This window comes from Archocentrus centrarchus, chromosome 21 (genome assembly GCF_007364275.1).
Source record: "Archocentrus centrarchus isolate MPI-CPG fArcCen1 chromosome 21, fArcCen1, whole genome shotgun sequence".
NCBI classification, from domain to species: domain Eukaryota; kingdom Metazoa; phylum Chordata; class Actinopteri; order Cichliformes; family Cichlidae; genus Archocentrus; species Archocentrus centrarchus.
In genome coordinates this window covers 22,096,774-22,118,941 of record NC_044366.1, presented here as the reverse complement: position 1 = coordinate 22,118,941, position 22,168 = coordinate 22,096,774, and the positions used below count along the sequence as shown (strand labels likewise).

General features: G+C 38.4%; 2 protein-coding genes across 4 annotated transcripts; both read left to right on the top strand.

Moving 5' to 3' along the window:
• The first annotated feature begins 2,169 nt into the window (after positions 1–2,169).
• Positions 2,170–17,039, top strand: ankrd10b (ankyrin repeat domain 10b). Of its 2 annotated transcripts, XM_030757938.1 has the most exons (6): positions 2,170–2,536; positions 3,287–3,439; positions 4,319–4,410; positions 12,728–12,993; positions 14,286–14,393; positions 16,521–17,039. In XM_030757938.1, exons 1-6 carry the CDS (start codon positions 2,339–2,341, stop codon positions 16,718–16,720), a joined length of 1,017 nt encoding a protein of 338 aa, XP_030613798.1. In that variant the 5' UTR covers positions 2,170–2,338; the 3' UTR covers positions 16,721–17,039. The 2 variants fall into 2 exon arrangements, with proteins under 2 accessions (XP_030613798.1, XP_030613799.1); XM_030757939.1 differs by lacking the exon at positions 16,521–17,039 and having other exon boundaries at positions 2,172–2,536; positions 14,286–15,908.
• A 403-nt stretch (positions 17,040–17,442) lies between these two features.
• ube2al (ubiquitin conjugating enzyme E2 A, like) lies at positions 17,443–21,771 on the top strand. Of its 2 annotated transcripts, none has more exons than XM_030757943.1 (6): positions 17,443–17,461; positions 19,527–19,607; positions 19,714–19,739; positions 20,316–20,405; positions 20,485–20,573; positions 21,033–21,771. In XM_030757943.1, the coding sequence occupies exons 2-6, from the start codon at positions 19,582–19,584 to the stop codon at positions 21,159–21,161; spliced, it is 360 nt and encodes a 119-aa protein (XP_030613803.1). In that variant the 5' UTR covers positions 17,443–17,461; positions 19,527–19,581; the 3' UTR covers positions 21,162–21,771. The 2 variants fall into 2 exon arrangements, with proteins under 2 accessions (XP_030613803.1, XP_030613802.1); XM_030757942.1 differs by lacking the exon at positions 17,443–17,461 and adding an exon at positions 17,929–18,115.
• The last annotated feature ends 397 nt before the right edge of the window (positions 21,772–22,168 follow it).

The window sequence follows — 22,168 nt, the reverse complement described above, 5'->3', positions numbered from 1 at the left end:
TTTGGTCCATTTCCAATCATTCATCAGAGCCCTTGAGCAGAGAGGGAAGATAGATGGATATAGATAGCTCCTGGAGGTGTTCAGTAGGAAATGCCTAGAGAGACAGAGCTGTGATTTATTTTTAGTAATTAGTAGCTAATAAATGCACAGTGACATGCACATGCAGTTAAAGCTATTTATATGCAAACTATTTGAAGATTGGTCGGCACAGTTAGCCTAACTGGTCTTTTTGATGTATTTTGTGTTACCATGGCTCAAAGCAAGTTGCTGCTTTCCTTGTTTTTGTTTGTTTGTTTGTTTTGTTTTTTAACATTTAATCAATGGCAGTCACACAGTGACAGTAAAGGATCATGAGAACAACAACCCTCCTCACCCCACAAGGTATTTTTGTACCATCCACTGTTTGGCAGACTCACAGGAGACTGGCCCCTCACGTGTGTCGTGCTCTGAGTCTGTGCTGTTGAATTCTGATGCCTTTGTGTAAATATGACAGCTATAAATATTCATTTGTCCTTCTGTCAGTCAAAAAGCTCAAAACTGAATGATATTCTGATTTTCTCCGGTGGGAGACGATAAAATTATCTTATCTTATCTTATCTTATCTTATCTTATCTTATCTTATCTTATCTTATCTTATCTTATCTTATCTTATTTTATTCTTTATTGACACACTGGGATGGATACAAATGAACATTTCAAAACTGATTCATTTCTACCTACATTTTTTTTTTTTTGGTCCATTCAGACTTTCAGATAGGACAGAAGGGCAGGGGTGACTGTCACTGACTCTCGGCTGACTTCAAAATGGTTCAGTGCACTAATGTGATGATGCATGTTGTCTTATAAAATATAATTATATAAATAATTATGTAAACATGAAATATTAAAAGTTAAAACAACTCCAGTGCCAATCCTTTGCATGTAAAAGGCATTTCTCTCTTGGTCAGATTACATCACTGCTGTTATCAAGAAGGCTCAGCAGCGACTTCACTTCCTGAGGGCCAAAAACATCATCAAGGACAGCTCACACCCTGGCTTTGAACTGTTTGACCTGCTGCCCTCTGGCAGGCGCTACAGGTGCATCAAAGCCAGAACAAACAGACTCAGGAACAGTTTCTTCGCCAGAGCACTCGCCACCCTGAACTCACACACTCACCCACTCTAACTGTGCAACTTGCACAGAGATGTGGGTGTTGCACAGCATAAAAAATACAATGTATAAAAAATACATTTTATTTTCTGTACGGTATATATTTTAATACATTTTATTTTCTGTATATTTCATACATACTGTTTTATTTTTCTGTATATTTTTAGAAGTTGTAATTTATATGTTATATTTTAGAAAGTTTGACTTTCTATTGCATGGCACTGAACAGGAGTGGCCCTCCAATCTCATTGTACATCCTGTATAATGACAATAAAAGCATTCTATTCTGTTTCTTTGGCTTACATGCAGAGTTATATTTTGATGTATCATTTGTCTTTTAATCTGCACTTAGTTGCCACAAAGAAATAATTAAGTAAATCTCAAATAAACTGGGGAAATGAACGGCATGTGTCCTTTCCCCCATTCTTGTCCTTTTATAGTCTCCACCCTGGTTTACTGAGCTGCGTGAGGATGGTCTGCTCACTCAGAGATATGAGTGTGAATGTACAGTAACGCCCCTGACAAAAGATAGTTCGCATAAGTTAGCAGATGCAATCTTTATGTCTACAAATTACATCAACAATGAGTGAATTTAAAATCACTTCCTTTCTTTAAACTGTTGTTCCTGACTCCTGTCAGGTGAGGGGGTGGAGTAGGGTGCTCCTGTGAATGTAAAAATAAATAAATAAATAAATAATAGATATGAGGGAAAAGGCCCTGCTGCTCACTTAAAACCTCATCCGTCTACTGATTAGCTTCAGGCAGTAGCTCAGTCTTTTTTTTTTTAAATAAACATTTAATTTTTAGGATTTGTGGCCCTAGTTGTATGTAGCCGGTGAACCTTTAGGCTGTGGCACATCTGTTTATTAGAAACCGTAACATTTTACTGAAAGGGTTACTGATCTATAATAAAATCTGACACGCATCAGTGCCCAAAGGGAAAGCGGAAAGTCGGGAATGTGAAATCCAGTCCGGAGTTTGCGGCTCTCTCTCGGCGGTTCTCGGGTTTCACCTCGACGCGTGCTCCGCGCCGCCCGCTTTGTGTTGTCAGGCAGAGAAAGACGCACCATTCAGGGTGGCGTGTGTCCTGGTACGCGGACACCGAGTCGGCGCGGAGGCTTTAGTAATATCTAGTTATTTTCCTATCTCTTCTTCAACAATCGGCTAATATTTCTAAATTTTGGTACAATGTCGGTGGGAGTGGAGTCTGGATTCTCGAGTGAGGAGGTCTTAAACAGCCGCTTCCCTCTCCATCGGGCTTGCAGGGATGGAGACGTCGGTGCCTTGTGCTCCCTCCTTCAGTGCACATCAAACCCGGCCGACCTCACGGTGGAGGACACTTTCTACGGCTGGACGCCGATACACTGGGCTGCTCACTTCGGAAAGGTATCGCTTCTGTCGGACCGGATTTCTGTGAATGAATATTTTGGTGAAACGTTATCCAGAAGGAGCGTCGGCGCTCTCCGACTTCACTAGCCTCGTCTCGGCCATTTCCTGATGTTTCCCTTAACTGTTAGCTGAAGAGACGAAGAAGCAGCCATCGCTAAGTGAAGTCAGACAATGGCTCATTGAAGTCTAAACAATGCTGTTCTCTAGCTAATCCATTTTTCATCAATTATGTTTAGTGTGCGCCAAATTTTCGGTACGTTTTTACGCAGTTTTGAATGGAAACCGTTACTAACGGCCTTAGGCGAAAGGTTTGACGCGAAATTGTAGCATTATAAGAACCGTAATTATTAGCTGTCTGACCTAAGAAACACTAGTTGTACGTAGCCTTACAGACTAGTAGGTTTGCACCTAAAACGTGTGGCCACTCCAACAACTTTCAAGCCAACTTGCAGGCACTAATGACTCATTTCTAACGAAGTGTTTGTTGACTTTAAACATACTCGTGCTAAGACTTGTTTAACAAACTACACATTGGGAAAAGCCAGGCCTCACGTTTGCACATAAACTGGAATCATGCCCCGAGGCAAACTCTGATAATTGAGTCTCGAAAACCCAGTCAGTCCGCATAGCTTTGTTTCATTTTTGCCCCTTTTCGGCTACTGTAACACTATGGCTTGTCTGTACCTGTGCCTCAGAAAGCAGTTAATGGACCCGTCTGACTGTGTACATTGACTCGTGTCTTCACAGCTGGAGTGTGTGATGCGTCTGGTTCAGGTGGGCTGTGGTGTGAACGCCATGACCTCCAGGTTTGCACAGACGCCCACTCACATTGCTGCTTTTGGGGGCCACCCTGAGTGTTTGTTATGGTTGCTTCAAGCTGGTGCAGATATTAACAAACAGGTACGATATCAGCATTATTTACAGAATTTCCTGGAGTGACATGTAAACTGCATCTTTTTATAAAGTGCACTGACTGTGAAGGGGGGGGGGGGGGGGGGGGGGGGGGGATCATATTAAAAGTGACAGTGATGTTCAGTGAAACTCAAGCAGGCAGAGGGTGAGTGAAAAGAGCAGAGCAGCATGAAGGGTTGAGCTCAGATAATCCCATCATGGAGGATAATTCTAACTTGGGGTCACGGCCCTCAAGGTGTTGCTGCTCCATTTGACCCCCTGATGCCTTCATATTGCATTTTTTTCCCCCATATTTCCTGAAGCAGCTGCTGTCAGACTGTTGAGAGCTTCACTCGTCGCATCTTTTCCTCTCCATGGGTTTTCATGTGCAGACAGGCTCATGCACTGAGGCTATATTTTATGCTCCACTGCACTACTAAGAGGAATCAGATTAGTGGGGCACGGTGACATAACATATTGTCGTCATCACGAAGCACATTGTTCGCAGTTCACATTGAATCTGCTTAGCGTATGTGGAAATAAACACATGGGGAAATTCTCTTAACATTTTATCCTCACTGGGATTGGGCAGTAGGAGAGTGGTATTTGTGCGCAGCCTACATTGCATTGTGGTTGGAGAAAGCTTCCTCATTGTATTTTTTTTTCCCCCCTCTTCCCTCTGCTGCACTCTTACTAATGTGTAAATGTGCGTGGGTGGTGGTAATGTCTGGGTGAAGAGTTCAGGCTCTGCCCTGCAGAGTTACACCCTCTTAGAATTCCAGTATGTGCTTAGGATGCAGTCATTTGTGATATATTTAATAAATACTTAATTGGTAATGTCTGTCTGATACATTCTATATATAACTGCAGTCTCTTGTCATCACTCAGGACTATGTGGGCGAGACGCCCATCCACAAGGCTGCTCGCGCGGGCAGCCTGGAGTGTATCAACACTCTCTTGATTCAGGGAGCGAAAGCTGAGTAAGTCCTGTGATCGGTCCTGTGTCCTCATTTCTTTCCATCTGTACTATCCAACATCTTAGTTACACCTTTACAAGGGATCGCCACCAAACTCACATCAGTGCAGCGGTAAAGTCCATATGTTATATTTGGTTTCTTTAAAGCTGCAGGCAAGAGGATCTGCAAATTAACAGAGCAGGTCTTAAAAGATGAATTTGTGTCATTCCTAATGTTACATTTTTGATGTTATAGTTGGCACAAGTCCAACCGAAAAGGAAGCTGCTATAGAAACAGTTAATTTACTTTAAATCGGTTTAGGCTGTGTATGTGTATAACTTTAAACAAAGTGAGCCACTTTGTCAGAATTTGAGCCAACAAATCACTGAATTAATCCTTTTAAAGAGCAATAAAGTAAAACACCTCTTTGTCCTGTTGCCTTGTGTTAACTTTAAAATGTGCGCCAGGCAACGGTGTAAACATTTACAGCCCTGAAAACATTTCCACACGTAACAGAGATCCATTTTGTGAAACAGTAATAACACAGGAGGCGGAGTTTTATCTGTGACGCTGAAATGAGTTTGATTGTGAGATGTTAATCGTTAACAGAATTGGTGGCGCTCCCTTGAAAATGTGACACATTTTGTTAATCCTTAGAAATTGTTGTTTTTCATTGCAACAATTCGCATTAAGTTGCCCTCTATGTGTAACGCTATCAGCTAAGACATATCCCTTCAGTACCTGTTTGTGCACTTTAATAAGCAGACATTTATTACCTTTGGAATTTAAGAGAGAGAGCTACGCCTGATAGTAAAAGTAGATGATTAACTCTACACGGTGCCTTTCATCTTGATGAATGGCTTTGTAAATCCAGCACAATTACTACACAGAAATGAGGGCAACTTGATGTAAAGGTTGATAAACTGTTTAATGAGTAGGCCATATTGCATGATCTCTGTTAAATCTAGAGTGTGGTTTTCTTTGTTAACATTTGTTTTGGTTAGTGTCTTAAATACACAGCATAACTGGGTGACCAAATGCACATTGCGTTTTTTTTTTTTAATTTTTTTGTTTGAAGACATCTTTACTGTCATTGTGAAAAGGCTGCAGGGTGTTGCATTGAATGAAAATGGATTGATTAAACATACTTGCTGTACTCCACATTTTAGGTAGAAAATGCCAGAACATATAGGGTTTTTTTTTTTTTAGTTTTTAAAAAATAGTTTTTGCTGCTCTCATGTCTAGAATAGAATAGAATAGAAATCCCTTTATTTGTCCCACAATGGGGAAATTTAAAAATTTCATCTATTTTCTGCATGCATCATTCAACTTAACAATGCTGTTGTACTGAGTAGATAATGGAGTTAAAGGTAATCTTGTACTGTAAATTAAGTTTGTTAGTAGTATTTTAGGAGGTGGATATAATCTCCTCTCGCAGTGCTGAGCAATCACAGCCATACAGTTGTTTTGCCAACGCATCCATTTATAGAAAACACTTTTATCGCTCTTGATGCTCTTGAAGCGTGAACAAAGAAGTGAGAGGCACAGCTCACCTTTCCTGTTGGTTAAATTTAGATTCAAGACCTGCAGGGACTTGAAACAACTACAGATAAATCAGTAGATCATAGCTGTTATTTTCCCAAAGGGCATGAGTCAGCTTAATGAACTAAGCACTCAGTTAGCATACTCCCAGCTTATTATCTCTGTTATGCAAATGTAAAAAAAAAACTTTTTTGAGTTGCTTCTCACTAATAGCTGCGCTTTTGATTTGTCTAAGCAGCTTTTAAATGCAGAAAGAAATTAAAAGCTACTGCATATTTTAATGACAGGCCTACTAGTTTAGATGGCAGATTCAGCATAATTTTTTTCCCTCTGTCACAACTGAATTATTAAATCTTAAGTCACGGCTTCATTTTCTGCAACAAACCTTTTGCCTTTTCTTTTTGATAATTAGAGTACGGAAACCCCAAGCTACCGGGGAGTTTATACTTTTTAAACATTTTTTTTTTAGGTCTAGTCAAATCTTTGTAAAGAAATAAATACTACTGTGAAATATTGTGTGTGAGTTTTAGGTATAAAGATGACAATACTGAACATAATCTGGGAGCAGTACTGTTGACTTTGGCCCTCGTTTCAGTAAAGGAATGCAAACAGTGTTAACACGCCTTTTCAAAAGGTTTTGGAGTTAATCTCTCACTCGTAGTTTCACAGAGGACATGTCGCAAAGTGACAAAAGGCACTCTGTAGAGATGGAACAATAGAGAAATGTTTCACACATATGTATATATTTTCATTGGGAACAGCAGATCTCGAGAGCTTAGGCACAGTATTACTGATTTTTCTTATGTAAAACTGCAATTTGAACTTTTTAAACATTTTCCTGTCATATAAACTCCCCGGTCGCTTCGGTTGCAAATGACACCCATTGCTTTTCATGCAGAGAAGCTCAACAGTAGTTGACGCAGTGTGCATTTGGTTATCAGCTGATGAGTATTATTTTTGATGAAAATGATATGTGATTATTTTTTTTCTCCCTGCAGATCACAGATATTTAGTTTAGTTTATTATCAAGTTTGTTTGTTTTTCATTTATTTAACTTTATGACTCAGAAATGTAGCAGGCGCAGCTGGGAGGGAGACTAAGGCACAGCAGGTGGGACTGAGGCTCATGACAAAATGACTAACTTTAGCCAAAACAATATTTGTATATTAGACTGTAAAAAAATCTAGTTTAAAACGTTGCTCAACAAAGCATTAAAAAGAAAGTAGTCTACTCTAATGTGCCATCAATAAAAATTCTTGCAATATTTAGTGTCAAGGCAGCGAATGAGCCTTTTCATATATTTGGTAAGTATTCAGTGATTCAGGCTGTTGGTGGATCTGAGGCATCAGAGAGAAAATATTTTGCTGGGAAAAAAAGGTTTTTCATACAGTTTGATATATAAAAAAAGATTTTTAGCAAAAAGTAATGCAGTTAATGCTCTATAACTAGGCAATACTAGGTATAAGTATAAACTACATGATACTCTTACACTTTTAGCTTTTATAACCTATTTCTTAGTTGACTTTTAAAATGTATGCAATATATTATATTCTAAAATATTGTGTAAATAATCTTAGTTTCAATCTGTTACACAGTACAGACACAGCTGTAAGCTGACTCATTTGGGGCTTTGGCCATTTTTGTTATAAATAATGTTACTGCAGAACTAAATGTAATATATGCCTAATATTAGGTTTACTGCCCTCCTTCATAATTAAATCTTTTCATGTCATAATCCAGTAAAGGGAAATCATACTTTCATGCATTTTCATTATAGTTATGAATTATAGTATGAACAGTGCGCTTTTGTCTGCATCATTCCAGAGCGAGTCCTTCCTTGATTTTTAGGTTCAGCTTGAATCACAGTTTTTACATTTTCTTTTTTTGGGGGTTAACTTGAACATTCAGTCTCCTCCTTGAGATCTGTCATTTGAACATCCGTCTCCACGTGCTGTTTCTTCCACATCAGATTAAAGTTCCCTGCCAGGCATCTAAAAACTTCCTCTTCCCTCCTGTCCACAGAGGGACAGTCCTTCAAATCAGCTTTGAGGATTTTCTTCAGCTGTTTATATATATTTTTTTTTTTTTTCCCCTTGACTTCTTTTGTGAGGATTGTTGAGTAAAAGACCTCTGTCTTCTGCTTACTTTGCATCTCCTCCTCTTGAACACACTTCAAGTCCTGCAACTCTCCATCTGAGCTTTCCTTTCAGTGGGAGAAGTAATTATCTGTCAGTATTCACAAATAAACTATAAGCTTTGAGTACAAGTTTGCAGCTGTGACTGTTTCTGCTCATCTTCACATTTGCATTCACGGCATTTTGCTTGTTGAAGAAAGAAGAGGCGTAGGTGAAGAGTGCGATATATTTACAATAAGTGGATCATTTGATTCATAACAAGGAAGTGCTCTCATCTCACCAGCTGTCTCCATGGCCGACTGAACACTTGGTTGGCTGCTTGTAAATTCTGACTCTGGACGAACCACAGACGATCAGTAGTAGCCCCACAGCCGCTGCTAGCAACAGTGAAAGCCTTGAATTTTCTATGACATATTTCAGTTCCTTCAGCTGTCAGCTTCAGATGCTTTTATGCATTTTTTTTTTTATGAATCCAGTGTCTTTACAGAACTGCATGAAGTCCACTGAAACCTGGGGCTTGTTTTATTTTACCCAGTGGTGTCATGGTTGGATACAACTTGGTCCTCAAAGGTCCTTCTTGAAGCGTGCTTTGACACACAGCGGGCATCTTGGCAACACCTCTGGGATTGGCTTGACAGCCATAACTTTTATTTGATTCATTACTGGAACATAAAGATGATTAAAAAAATATAAATGCATCTCTTCAAAACTTTAGTGACTTTTCCCCAAAGTCACATTTCATTATGGTTTAGTTTATAGCTTTGTGCCCAGTTCTGACAGGTTCAGTGTCTCTGGCTCTTTCTGCCAAGTCACTTGAACAAATCCCATGTTAATTCCCTTTATAAATACAGTACAGAGAAAATGCTAAGTGAGCCTTTAAAGTACGTGTATAACTACTCATAAAGTAGAGGGTAACTAAATCTGACCGAACAATATAAAAATGAGCTTTACTTTACCTTTTGAAATCCATTATTTAACTGAAATCCTAAAAGCATCTGACAATGCTCTCATTATTTTGTTTACTGCCAACCTTTGAACCCTAAAATAAACTTCTCATTTAAGAAAAGAAAAAAAAATAATTTTTTTTTTTAAATGTCTAACAAATTTCCCTCTTTTGTCGTGAGCCTCAAACTGTTAAGGTGGTCCAGTAGCAAGCTAGCAGCAGGGAGGCCAGTGCTTAGCGGCTGCCAGTGATGAGAGTAGTGCAGACATGCTTAGAGCAGCTGAGTGAGATGGGTTAGATTTGCATAACATCATGTACTGAACTGTCTAATGCTAACATCATGCTGTTGCAATGGTTATTCACTGTCATTTCACTGTACCAGATATTTTACTTTATACACAGAAATGTTTTATTTTGTATGTCACAGTATTAACCCTATACAATATCATAGTCTGTTTTGACATCTAATCTTTTGTCACCTTTTCCTTTATGAAAGTGACAATAAGTTACAAAAAAAGTTTTCTATACTGTTAACAGAAGCAGAACCGTACGTCTTAATGTTTTGCAGCCATTGAATTGGAAATGACTTGGTTTTTTCAAGTAATCCTAGAAAGGGGGAGAATAGACACTGCTGAGTCTGCCCCGTTCCCTGGGATAGCCGCACTGTTGTGGCATTGAGTGTTCTCACTATCGCTTCCTATCTACACACTGGCAAACTGTTGAGGTATTTCTTGCGGTGATTGGTTTTAATGCTAGGTTTTTTAATGAATCAAAACTAAAGTTTTAGACCTGCATGCTTTGCTTATTATCCATGATTGTTCCTGTATTTAGCTCTTTTTTTTTTTGTTTTGTTTTTTATTTTAGGATTTGTGTTTGTTTTTTTTTTTTAATTATTATTATTTTGTGAACTAACCATAGGAGTCCTTTATATGGACAGGGTTAATCACGTGAGTCCCATGTCAACATGTAGCATGATAATAGGCTGCCTCTGGAAGGTTAGACAATAGTTAGAGAAGCTACATATTGTGTGCTTAGGACCGAAAAGCAAAGCATACCAGGCATTTACAAAGAATTAACGCTTCCTTTTTAAGGTGTTGTGTTTTTTTTTGTTTGTTTTTTTTTTTAAGTATACAAAGTTATCCATTTTGTTGGATTACTGATTGCCATAGATGTCAAGTCTCACTAAAGGAATAATGGTTTAAATTATTAGGATTGGTGTGTTTCAGTTATACAGAGAGAACAGTTCAAGCTGAGAGACTGTTTGGACACAAGTTAATGTTGGACGTGAAACTACAGAGTTCGATAAAGGAATGAAGGAGTAAAGTGAGAATAAATTTGCGACACTGAATCTGAAAACTTGAAATTTTTCATGTTAGTCTGACATTTAAAATGTCTGTCATATCAATAAAGCCGCGGCACCTGAAACCTCCTCCGTACCTTTGACCAACCCCACAGCTGAGCCGCAGTAATCTACGGGCGTTTCTCTGATCGCTTATTTGGCATTAAATCTAAAATTTCAAAACAAGCAGTGACTTTACAGTCATGTTCAGCACTGAATATCTTCTGTGAGGAAATCTCATTTGGGGATGGTTGAGGTGCAATTTGATCCGATGGCAGCGCACTTGTGCAAACAGAGGCTTAACCACTGGGCTTCCTCTAGACCAGAAGTAAGGCAAGTACTTGGTGTACCATTTAATATGCAACAAATTTAGAGCAAATGAAGTAAACCATAATGATTAAGATGATAATTCCTTAAAATGTGAGATTTTTATCACAGTAACATTATATTGTTCTGTGCCTGTCGGGTCCACTGATTTACTCAGGGAACAGTTTCCATTCAAAGAGAGAGAAATTTTGGATTGTGGCATATTTTATGATACTTGAGAATTTCTATTCCTTAGAGTGAGACTGATCCATCTACCATATAACATATAAATAATATTCAGCTTAAATGTAATCTCTTGGAATAATCCTTTGGAAGCGTTAATTTTGAAGGGGACGGGTAATGTGCAACAAGTTTGTGTGATTTTTACTTGTTTTTTAATTTTTTTAAAAAAATCTTCAATTCTTTATAAAAATGTTTTTCACATGCACTAGATCTTGAGATGTTTCTTTCTGCACAACTGTTTAGATAAAAATGCAGAGAATGAGCGATTTCTGAACCTCATGAATGACCAAACAGAAGCTGTGCGCGGTAAATTCTGCCTCTTTGTGTGGAAGCTGAGATCACTTGGTTTTAGCTTAGCAGTATTAACCGAAGTAAAAATACAATAAAACAATATTCCTTCATAAAGATCAGGTATATCATTTTTATTCACTGTACATGAAAAGATGGTTTTAATTCTTTTCCCTTCACATTTTAATTAAAAATGTAAAGTTGGATTTGGGCCCGTGCTCCCAGTTCTTTGACAAAGACCTAGCTGTGTGCTCAGATGACGCTTAGGCCCACAACAACGACAGTATTGTTTTTGTAACTGGACAAAGCAGAAGAGAGAAATTTCCATCATTAAGCTGAAAGAAATCTTTCGGTTAGTGGCTTATTTTCTGTGTCCTTCTCGAGAGTTGTCAAATTTTATATTAACAGCACTTTATTTAATATACACGTAGGTTTTTAGCTCATTCTTGTGTAGTATTTTTTGCTGTTATGATTTTTGCCTCCCAGTGAGATTTGCTTCCATACTTTTGTGCCTTTTGAAATGCTGGAAATTGTGGGGGGGGGGGAGCACAGCACTGTTTGCTCATTCATTATCGCACCCAGAAAGTCACTTTATCACTGCTGCAACTGGTTATGGTTAACACGACTGTATGAGGTGCACAGACACTACTTGGAGTTGTTTAATGTTTTTTTTTTATTCTCTTTGCTCGTCTTTCTTGAAACAACATGAAGACAACTTCACTTTATCTTCACCTTCCCAGCAAAAGAAGTCCAGTGTTGCTTGAGTGCTGCAGTTCGACCCTGATTCATTCTCGCCTTCATAATTCACTCTGGAGTTTCTTCTGAAGAGACAAACGTTGCATCATGGTTTTCACCAGACAGTCAACTTCCGAACCTCTGAGGATTTCTTCACTTTGGCAGTCTGTTTTTTGCAAGAATGCAGCTTGTTTTCTTCTTGGCTTTTCTAGATAGACATTCACACATAGCAAATTCTATCACTGCGATTCTGATGCAGCTTTGCAGAAATCCTTGAAACAGTATCATCGCTGGAGACGACAGTGGCTTCTCATCCTTGGCAAAATGCTCCTTGATGTGGCCTTTTTGGCACTCTCTGCAGAAGTGATGTATGGATGCAGCGGATCATCTCGTACAGTTTGTTGGGTTCTCTCAGGTACAGGTGCATGTCCTCAGTTGTCTTAACCATGTCCTTTTGCAGCAGGCATGTTTCCCGAATTATATGGAAACAGTTGAAAAAAATTTTAAGTTCCACTCAAGATGCAGATGATCCCAAAGGGATCAGTCGTCATCTGTCATGAAGATGACGAAGAGGATGTGAGAGGATAGAGCAGCACAGGCTATTTCTTATACATGTTTGTCTGCGTATGGGAATATTTGCTTAATGAGTGAGTGCGTGCGTGTGTGTGTGTGTGTGTGTGTGTGTATCTGTGTGTGTGTGTGTGTGTGCCTGTGTGCGTGCGCTTGGGCTTGTCTTATTTTGTTTGTGTTTTATTTGTGTAAATGAAGCGTACAGTGAGTGTTTCTAATACTCCCTCTTCTGTTGTGCAGTATGAGGAATGCCAATGGGCTGACTGCTGCTGACCTGGCCCACGCGCAGGGATTCCAGGAGTGCGCTGAAACACTCTCCAATGCCCAGAACTTCCAACAAAACATGGCTCAGTCCCATAACGGGGTTTTTCTGAATGGCATGAGCCAGAATGGGTGCCATGCTTACCCCACCATCCAGGGACGCAGCTTCTTGAATGGCGTGCCTAACAGAAAGAGATCTTTTGAAGGCATGGAAGCAAACCCAGGAAAGAAGGCTAGAACTAACGGTAAGTCACTAAAATTATAGTTTCGATTTTTTTACCTTTAAAGGAAAGTAAAATCAGTATGTTTAAGCTTCTAGTACTACTACTACTGAAAACAATCAAGACGTTAAGATTATATGAAGCCTTTGAGGCAACAGAGAGGCTTAAAACAGCAGCAACAGCAAAGAGATCATTTTTTTGTTAAGCTGCAAATTTTCATAAAGTGTTTCTAATTATAAGAACAATTTGACAAAACAAGTATTTCTGATTAAGTTTTTAGGGGTTTATTTATTTTGCAAATGAATTAGATTATTTCATTACAGATCATAAACCTCTTTTATATATTTTTATATATATATATATATATATACTGTCCATGAGGACATTGTGCATGCAAGAAATAATTTTGAGAACCACTGCTTGCTGTGTGTTGCTGCTCAGTTTTATATATATATATATATATATATATATATATATATATATATATATATATATATATATATATTATATTATATTATATTATATTCATGAACCAGTGAACACACTAATGAACAAAGGGGACCACAAACAACACAACTGCTAACACACCTAAATAATTAAATTATTGTGGATATATTGGACAAAGGGTGCTGAATATGGAGCTGCCAGGCAGGAGGAAAAGAGGAAGACCGCAGAGAAGATTCATGGATGTAGTGGAGGAGGAAATGCAGAGAGTTGGGGTGACAGAGCAGGATGCTAGGGGATAGGGTGAGATGGAGGCAGATGATCCGCTGTGGCGACCCCTGAAGGGAGCAGCTGAAAGAAGAAAATGATGATGATGATTATGGAAAAGTAAAAAATTAATTTTGAGTAATAGGTGGTATTAGTTACGCTAAAATAAATAAAAAAGAAAACTCAACCCATCTAATTCTGCTGCTTTACTCCAGATTTTACTCTTTATTTGGTCGGATTACTACTCCAGACTCTGTTCTGCTCTGCTGAACTGAGCAGCAACACACAGCAAGCAGTGGTTCTCAAAATTATTTCTTGCATGCACAATGTCCTCATGGACAGTAAGCAAAAAAAAAAAAGAAAAAAAGATCTAATTTGAATTGTGGTGAAATGGCAATCAGCACAAGGGCATCTACAAATTGTATTTTTTCAAAATCACATCATCTTAATTTCTCACCTTACTTTTACCCCAGTTATATGTAAAAAATATTTTATGTCAAAACCAAGCATTTAATTTTAGGAAAACTGGGTTAATTGTATTTTCAAAAGAAATACCCTTTAAATGGATAGGAGTGAGTTTTTTCCTCTCCTGTCTTGACTTTCAGGTTTTTGCGTGGAACCCAAATTGCTTAATGGGAATGGGCCACTAGATGGAGCTGGAGATGCAGAGATGGAGGGCATGAACATGGAGTTGGCAGCGACTGTAACATCAGGTGGGCCAGGAACCTTTGCATTTGGGCTGAATGGGGTTGCACCACCACAAGGGCCGGGGCCCATGGATCAGTGTGAGGAGCAGGGGGGACCGGACAGGTCGAGCCCAACAGCTAAAGAGCTGGAGGTCATCACTGTGGCGTCCATGCAGACCCCCTGTCGCTGCACCAACTCTTACGCCTACTTGTAAAGGGCTTGTGTGTGAAATGGCGCACTCTAATGTTCCCATTTGTATTGTATGTTTGTTTTTTGAGTAATGCACAGATAAAAAAAATTCATTTGTTTTGATTTGGTGGAGCGCTTTCTTTGAAAGATGTTTAGCAGTGTGAGTATGTGTGTTGTATTTTCTACTTTTCCATGTACCTGATTATACTCGGAAAGATAAAGGTATTAATATTTCTTTGTTATACAGATATGTAGTCGATGCCTATGTCCAGTTATGCTAATAGTTCTCACGTAATCCTTACTTTTTATTAGGTTTATAATAAAAGGGTGATTTTGTTTTGCACAATTATACCACATTGTTTGCATCATAAGTGCAAATGTAGTTTATATTGGCTTTGCTAAAAAAATATTTAGCCGTCTTTTATTTATTAACACTTATAAACGTATGCATTACTGGAATAAGGAAACTTCATTGGTCACCTGATGTTGTGAACATCAACCTTCTGCTACAAATGCCAAAAAAAGTAATGTTTCAGTTTTTTTTCCTTCAGTTTAATAAATTTTTAAAGCGGGATTAATAAATAAATAGCCTTGATTTAAAATAATATTTAATAGGTGACATTTATGTAAAATTGGTACTCTTTAATATATACTGAAAGAAAAAGTCTCCAGAAGTTACACATTTTATATTCAAGAATAACTTTATGCCAAAGCATATCTCAACATGAATGTAGCTTGTAAAATTGACATTATTCACTGTGCAGCTTCCTTGGAGTTTCTAGATGTCTTTTAGTAACATTTACTGGTCCGTGTGTGTAGGATTTGGTTATCCCTCTTTTTCATCTTGATTAATTGGTCTGAAGTGTGGCGAATGTTTACACTGTGTGTGTGTGTGTGTGTGTGTGTGTGTGTGTGTGTGTGTGTGTGTGTGTGTTAGCGAAGTTTTAAGGCAACTAGCAAGGCTTGTATATGTGTATGTTACGGAATAATACCCAGTATGTTTTTGAAATTGGTAACAGGCCAATTTGGAATCAGTCGTCGTGTACAAACAGTCCTGCTGAAAAGAGTTTGCATGGTTTTCTACACTTTGCAAAAGGCCTTATTTCTTAAGCTGCATTGAATAATCAAAACAGTAACTTAATGTACGTTGTTTTCAACTTTTATAGACGCTAAGGAAAACTGTATTTTGTAGTGCTTTTCCATGTTGAAGGTGGTCTCTGTTTTTGTTTTACATGGCAGAAGGTTTGAGTGTATATATAGCCTTTGAATCTGGGGCATCCAGTGTTTTGAGTACTGAGCAGATTTGGCTTTGTACTTGACTGCTTGGAATCATTAAATGTGGATAAATTTTATAAATGTGCTTCTGGTGGCCTTTGTTTTCTTGGTGTGTTGTAATGCTCTTTTTTTGGGAGGGGGGGGGCTGTCTCACAATGTTTTTTTTAAAAAATGCTTACATTTTCAGATGAATGCAAATGAAGGACTATAAGCATCCACTATACAGTAACTTGGAAACTTATCACCTCTGCTTGCAATGTTGGGTCGTGGAGCTTAAAAGACTTAAGATTTTTCTTATGAAAAGTCACAGAACTAGGTCACTGTGTCATACAGTGCAAACTGTATGTCAGAATGACCACAGATCAGGATGTGACCTATTTTAAAATAAGGTCTCAGGTCAAAACTTCTGAGATTACATAAAGTTCTGGAGTGGATTTCACAATTTATTGATCTTTCTTAAAAATCCAGAGTTCGATAACACTTCAACTGTGTTGAAATGTGGTCACGTAATAGCTTCTAAACATTTTTAATTGGCTGCCCCAACACCCCCCCTCTCCTTTTTTTTTTTTTTTTAAATAGTTGTGCAAAACAAAATCAGCCCCCCACCCAGGCCTTGTTTGTTATCTTTATAGAGGCAGGAACATGATCAAAACTTAATTTGCCCTTTTGACTATTTGTTTCATTTACAGCGGCAGGTGAAAGACACTCTGAGGATTTTTTCTCAAATGGTCCAACAGCTGAAATCCTCCTTGGCTACCAAGTTCACAGCAGCTCGTCTGAGATCAATAGCACTGCAGGCAGCCAGGTAGAGCACCAGAAGTCTGTGAAAGCAGAGCAGTTCTATGACCATATCCTCCTCAGCACCATGCTTCTTTACCATGGATCCTGAAGTACAAAATGATCTGACAGCTCTTCCTTTTTGCCTGAAACTCATCTAAGCCTAAACAAGCATTAATTCGCCTTAAAGCCACAGAGTGGTCCAGTTCATTGAAATTATTTGTTATTAACTGCAGATGGATCTGAAATTTTATTAAAGAAGCGGACTGAAAAGTGGATTTTTGTGGTGTTAAAGAAAAAATGTTAACATTTCGTTCCTGGTGCGATTATGCTGCACATAGCATTGTACACTAAAGTAAGCATTTGAGATGAACCACTGCCAATACTTAAGTTTTGTTTATGTCTCCACGTTAAAAAAAATGCCAACACATCTGGTGTAACTCATTAAAAAAAAGTTTTCCAAAAGTTACGTTTGAATTTCTTTAAATTTTCGCATATGTGGCTCATGGAGTAATGTGTAGTAGTATTTGCACAGAAGATTGAATTTTTAACTTACTATGAGCTTCATAGACAAACCATAGTATCCTTTGGGACATCAACTCTTTCTCTGCTTCTGTTATTTTTTTTTTATTAATTCTTATAATGGGCAGCACGGTAAGTTTGCATATTCTATCCGGGTGCTCCAGTTTCCTCCCAGTTAGTGGGGTTAGGTTGATTGATGATTCAAAATTGCCCATAGGTGTGAATGAAAGAGCGAATGTTCGTCTATCTGCGACATCCCGGCGTCCTGTCCAGGGTGTACCCTGCCTGTGGCAGCAGGGATAGGCTCCAGCCCCCCGAGACCCTGAATTGGGTAAGACGGATACGCTCATATTTAGGCTTAAGATAAGTTGAACATTAGTTACCTACATTAACTTTGCTGGTGTGGTAGCTTTGGTTTAAAATCTGTTTTAAAAGTTGCAGCCTCACGTGTTAGCGCACCTGTCACGGGACCAACCTTCATCATTGCTGCGCAACACAAACACCTCGTCACCCTCACGACGTCACTATGACCACGCCCCGGAGTAGACGATATCCTTAACTAGAATGAGGGAGCAAAGTTAATTCCCATTACCGAAAAGACCGTATTACATAAACTTATCATACTGAAAAAAAGTACAGCTAATGTACAGAAACAGCTTTTGCTAACAACACAATATGTCTACGAACATTTCCAATGATAGAAACTTCAGGTTAACTCAGCCCTCGCACCTGAATCCACCCCGTCCTTCTTGATGTGGTATTGTCCCTTAAACCTATGTAGGCAAACCGAAGCGTCATATTAGCTTTATAGGACGACGGAAGAGTTAGGCTCCCGTCAGTAGGGCTTCTGTAAAGTTCTCGATTTACATTAACTAAAATACAGCCAAATAAGCTCCTGTCAGCGATTTTGTGTTGTCAGTACGTATTCCACAAGATAAGCTATGTCAACCCCGGCCAGAAGAAGACTTATGAGAGATTTTAAACGGTGAGTTGGTGGACAGGAATTATGCCGACATCGTTAGCTACGAATTGTCAATACGGCTATCATTATCCTAGCTTGCGTTAGCTCAACATAGTTAATCTGTTCTCTTTCAGTATATACCTAATTTATGAGCTACCGGTGTTAAAGACAATCGCAGGGCAAACACTAAAACTCATCCCGTGTTTCTGCAAATGTGAATCATTTACGTGAATTAACGTAATTTTTTTTCCAAGGCGCTTCACCTTTACCATGACGCTAACAGAGCTAGCTGATGCTAGCATGTTAGTTGACTGTCAGCGTACAGTTCCCAGCTGTCGCTTTAAATGTCCGTGAGGGGTGGCCAGGTAGATTTTTTTTGTTTGTTTTTTGGGGTTTTTTTTGTTTTTGTTTCAGGGTTTAAACCTATTTATTTCAACGTATCTATCATTAGTGCTCTACTAATGCAATCCTATCGTTTCTGTAACATTTCCGCTTGATAGTTGCGTTGTTAGGCTGTGTGAACTATTAGACATCCCCACGGACGCAAACTAACCGAAGTTTGGTTTAATAAGGTAGTTAATTATGGCAAGAAGTGAAACGAGAGTTAACATTGACATTATTACCCCCAATTTCCAGTAGAAAACATAATGTCAAAGGTGAGAAACAAAAGTAAAACAAAGCGGAAGCACTCAGTGTATTGGCGTTCAGTTCTGTTTTATAATAGTAATGTAACACTGTGCCCACGGAAAACATTGATTCCTTTGTAAACGGTCTTCCTTCCTTACCGGAGTGAATTACTATTCACTACTTACTATTCTTCAGGGTCCTTAAACGTATTTTCATCTCTCTGTAAATCCAGCGAGGCTCTGATCCTTTGATAAACTGTCGTGTTTGAGGTAGTTTCAGGACCAGGGTATTGTGTATTGCTTGGAAATGTACAAATTTTTAGGTTCAGTCTTTAGTTTTTGTTATATTGAGGGTGTTGGTCAGGGCCAAGATTTAAGTTCAGAATAAAATCAACACTTTGTGAAGGCAGTCGACTTAGTTATGTAGAGATAAGTGCCAATAAAAGTGCAGTGATTGAGCAACTCGCAGTAAAATAATTATATAATGTGTGTGAGGGTTCACAGAAAGTTGGGGAATTAAAGATCATTCTAAATTTTAACAGCTGGCTTGGAGCTGACACCATAGGAACATCTTTGCAAATTAACTGCTATATTTAGTGAATAATAGTTCCTAATTATCAGTGGCACTGACAGATTATGTTATGAAGAGTAAACCATGGCAACAGATGTGTTTCCAAGTACAGTTGTTTGTTTGACCTAATTAAATATGGGTGTGGCCTGACTAGAGAAATTCAGTTTCTAGTCTTTAGAATAACGTTGGAAGATCCCATAATTTTTTTAATTATTTTTTTTAACTTTAATTTTTGCAGTCTACAAGAGGATCCTCCAGCTGGTGTCAGTGGTGCTCCATCTGAAAACAACATCATGGTGTGGAATGCAGTCATATTTGGGTAAGAAATGAATTTGTTTCCAAAGAATAGATTTAATTTTTTTTTTTTTTGAGCAGAATGACAAAATATCCTTTTTTTTTTTTTTTTTTTTCTCCTAACCTCCCAGCCCTGAAGGAACTCCCTTTGAGGATGGTAAGTACCTCACAGTTTTCATAACTTATTTGTGTGTGTATGTATTTAAATATGTATATGTATTGCCTGTCGCATGAATAATCATTCTTTTTTTTTTTAGTGATTTGTTAAACTCAAGGTTCTGATGTACCCTAACCTGATAATTACCTAATAGTTTAATTGTAAATCAAAATTTATTAAGTATAGTCAGTTTTTCTTCCACAAGCTTTTCTGCAGTTCAGCTTGTAAATAAACACATTTTCTTACCCCTCAGCCTAAAAAGGCTGATGGGGTTATTGTCACCCTGCCGGGTGAGCAGGCTGCCAACTTTCAAGTTTGTGAATGTGATAACTCGAGAATGATGTCACCTAGGATTTTCACATTAATACCATAGATGCATCTACTAAAAATTTTAGATGAGTTGTACCACCTAAAGATTCTGCTGCAGGAGGTTGAGGGGTAGCAGTGGTGGCCGACAGTATATACTTTTTCTTTTTATTGTCAGATGAACTGTTTTGCTCAAGTTACAATGAGTCACTCCTTCAAAACCTCCTCAGTTGGTGTAAAATCCCATGTGAATGTGTTCCTTTGTTTCAGGTACATTTAAACTCATTGTAGAATTCACAGAAGAATATCCCAACAAACCCCCTACAGTGCGATTTGTGTCAAAGATGTTTCATCCAAATGGTAAGAACACACAATCACCTACTGCCTGATTATAGTGTTGGTGATATTGTGGGCTGTACATAATTGTTTTTCTCTACAGTCTATGCAGATGGCAGTATATGTCTAGACATTCTACAGAATCGTTGGAGTCCCACTTATGATGTGTCCTCTATTCTTACATCTATCCAGGTAAGAAGTGTCAATACACAGCAGTACAAGAATCAGTTTTATTATTGTGGCTCCTGCCTTATTTTCCTTATGTTCATTTATAAAAAATGTATATCTCTTATAAAATTATAAAAGATTCAAGATCCCAGTAACATCTTAGAACTTTGGAATATCTTTGTTATAAATGAATTCACTTTTCATGTAGTGATTATTCATTAAGTTCTGTTATTATTAATGCATTATATTCATAATAAATAATAGAACACATTACATGTAGAAGGCTGGGCGTTTTGGTGTATGTAAAAGGTGACATTCTGGAAAGTTCTCATTGTGCAACAACCCTGTTGCAATAGCCAAAGGGCATGACACCGTAAGGCCCCCCCCCCCCAATTTCAGGAGTAGCAAGTAGGTGAGTTGATTCAGGTTTATTTTCTATTCAAAGATTCTCACCTTATGTATTGATCTTCTCTCCCCTTCTAGTCCCTGCTTGATGAGCCAAACCCCAACAGTCCAGCCAACAGTCAGGCAGCTCAGCTGTACCAGGAGAACAAACGGGAGTACGAGAAACGGGTCTCTGCTATCGTAGAACAAAGCTGGAGAGACAGTTGACCTGACACTCATCATCGCTTCTCTCTCTCTCCATTGTTAAGCTGTGTGTGCTGCAAGTTTTAGTGGAATACCTCTTAGTTTTTTGCCCCCCACCCCCTTTTAATTTTAAGCTTTTATGCACTTTACCCTCAACTTTCCATCATAGAACATCCTGTTCCTGCCTGCCAGGAGGGCCTTTTTTTTTTTTTTTTTTTTTTTTTTTCTTTTTTCTAGTCTCGCCCCCTTTTTAAGTTCATCAGGGGAAATGTGCTGAATCTTGCCTTGATGTTATGTCACTATGGACTTGAGGGCCATTACTTAAAAACCCTGGTGTGTTCTAACTTGCTGTAATAACTCCATGACTGTGTTTAGTGTCTCAAGAGTGCATTAAGTCATGGGTCCTTTTCTGTTGTGAGCCTGATTTGTGTGTTTTTCACAAGGCAGTTGGATGATGAGCAGCCCGAGCATCACGGACTACAACTAAATTACCTTTACATCGTGTCCTTGCTGTGTTGTGAACTGTTACATGCATGACTGAGTGTATTCACTTTCCCATTCAGTTTTCGTGTATATAAGAAACCTGCAACTGATATTATGTACAGATTTTGCACTGGTTGTCCCCCATGTCACCTTTTCCAGTACTTGTAAATAAAAAAAAAAAAAGGCAAATTCATCCTTATGGAAACTTTTCTTTTAATTGTAGGTGCACATACTGTGTTAAAGAATACTTTTCTAGTTTGATAGGTGTCGAAGGTGAAGTAAGCTGATATATGCAAACAGACCACTAACCAAATATGTGCCAGTGAATGCTGGGATAAGGGACCATGGTAAAGCACAACTTCTCATAAGATCTGTAGCTGGAGACTGTGGTGCCAGAAAAGTAGAGCATCAAAATTCTGTGAAATGCTTAATGTAAGTGAAAAACTCTCGACTGGCAGCTCTTTATGGAATACTACAGACTCAGTTTTCTACTATGAAGGCAATAGTGTCAAAGGGCAAAATTATGCTTTTTTTTTTTTTTTAAAGCT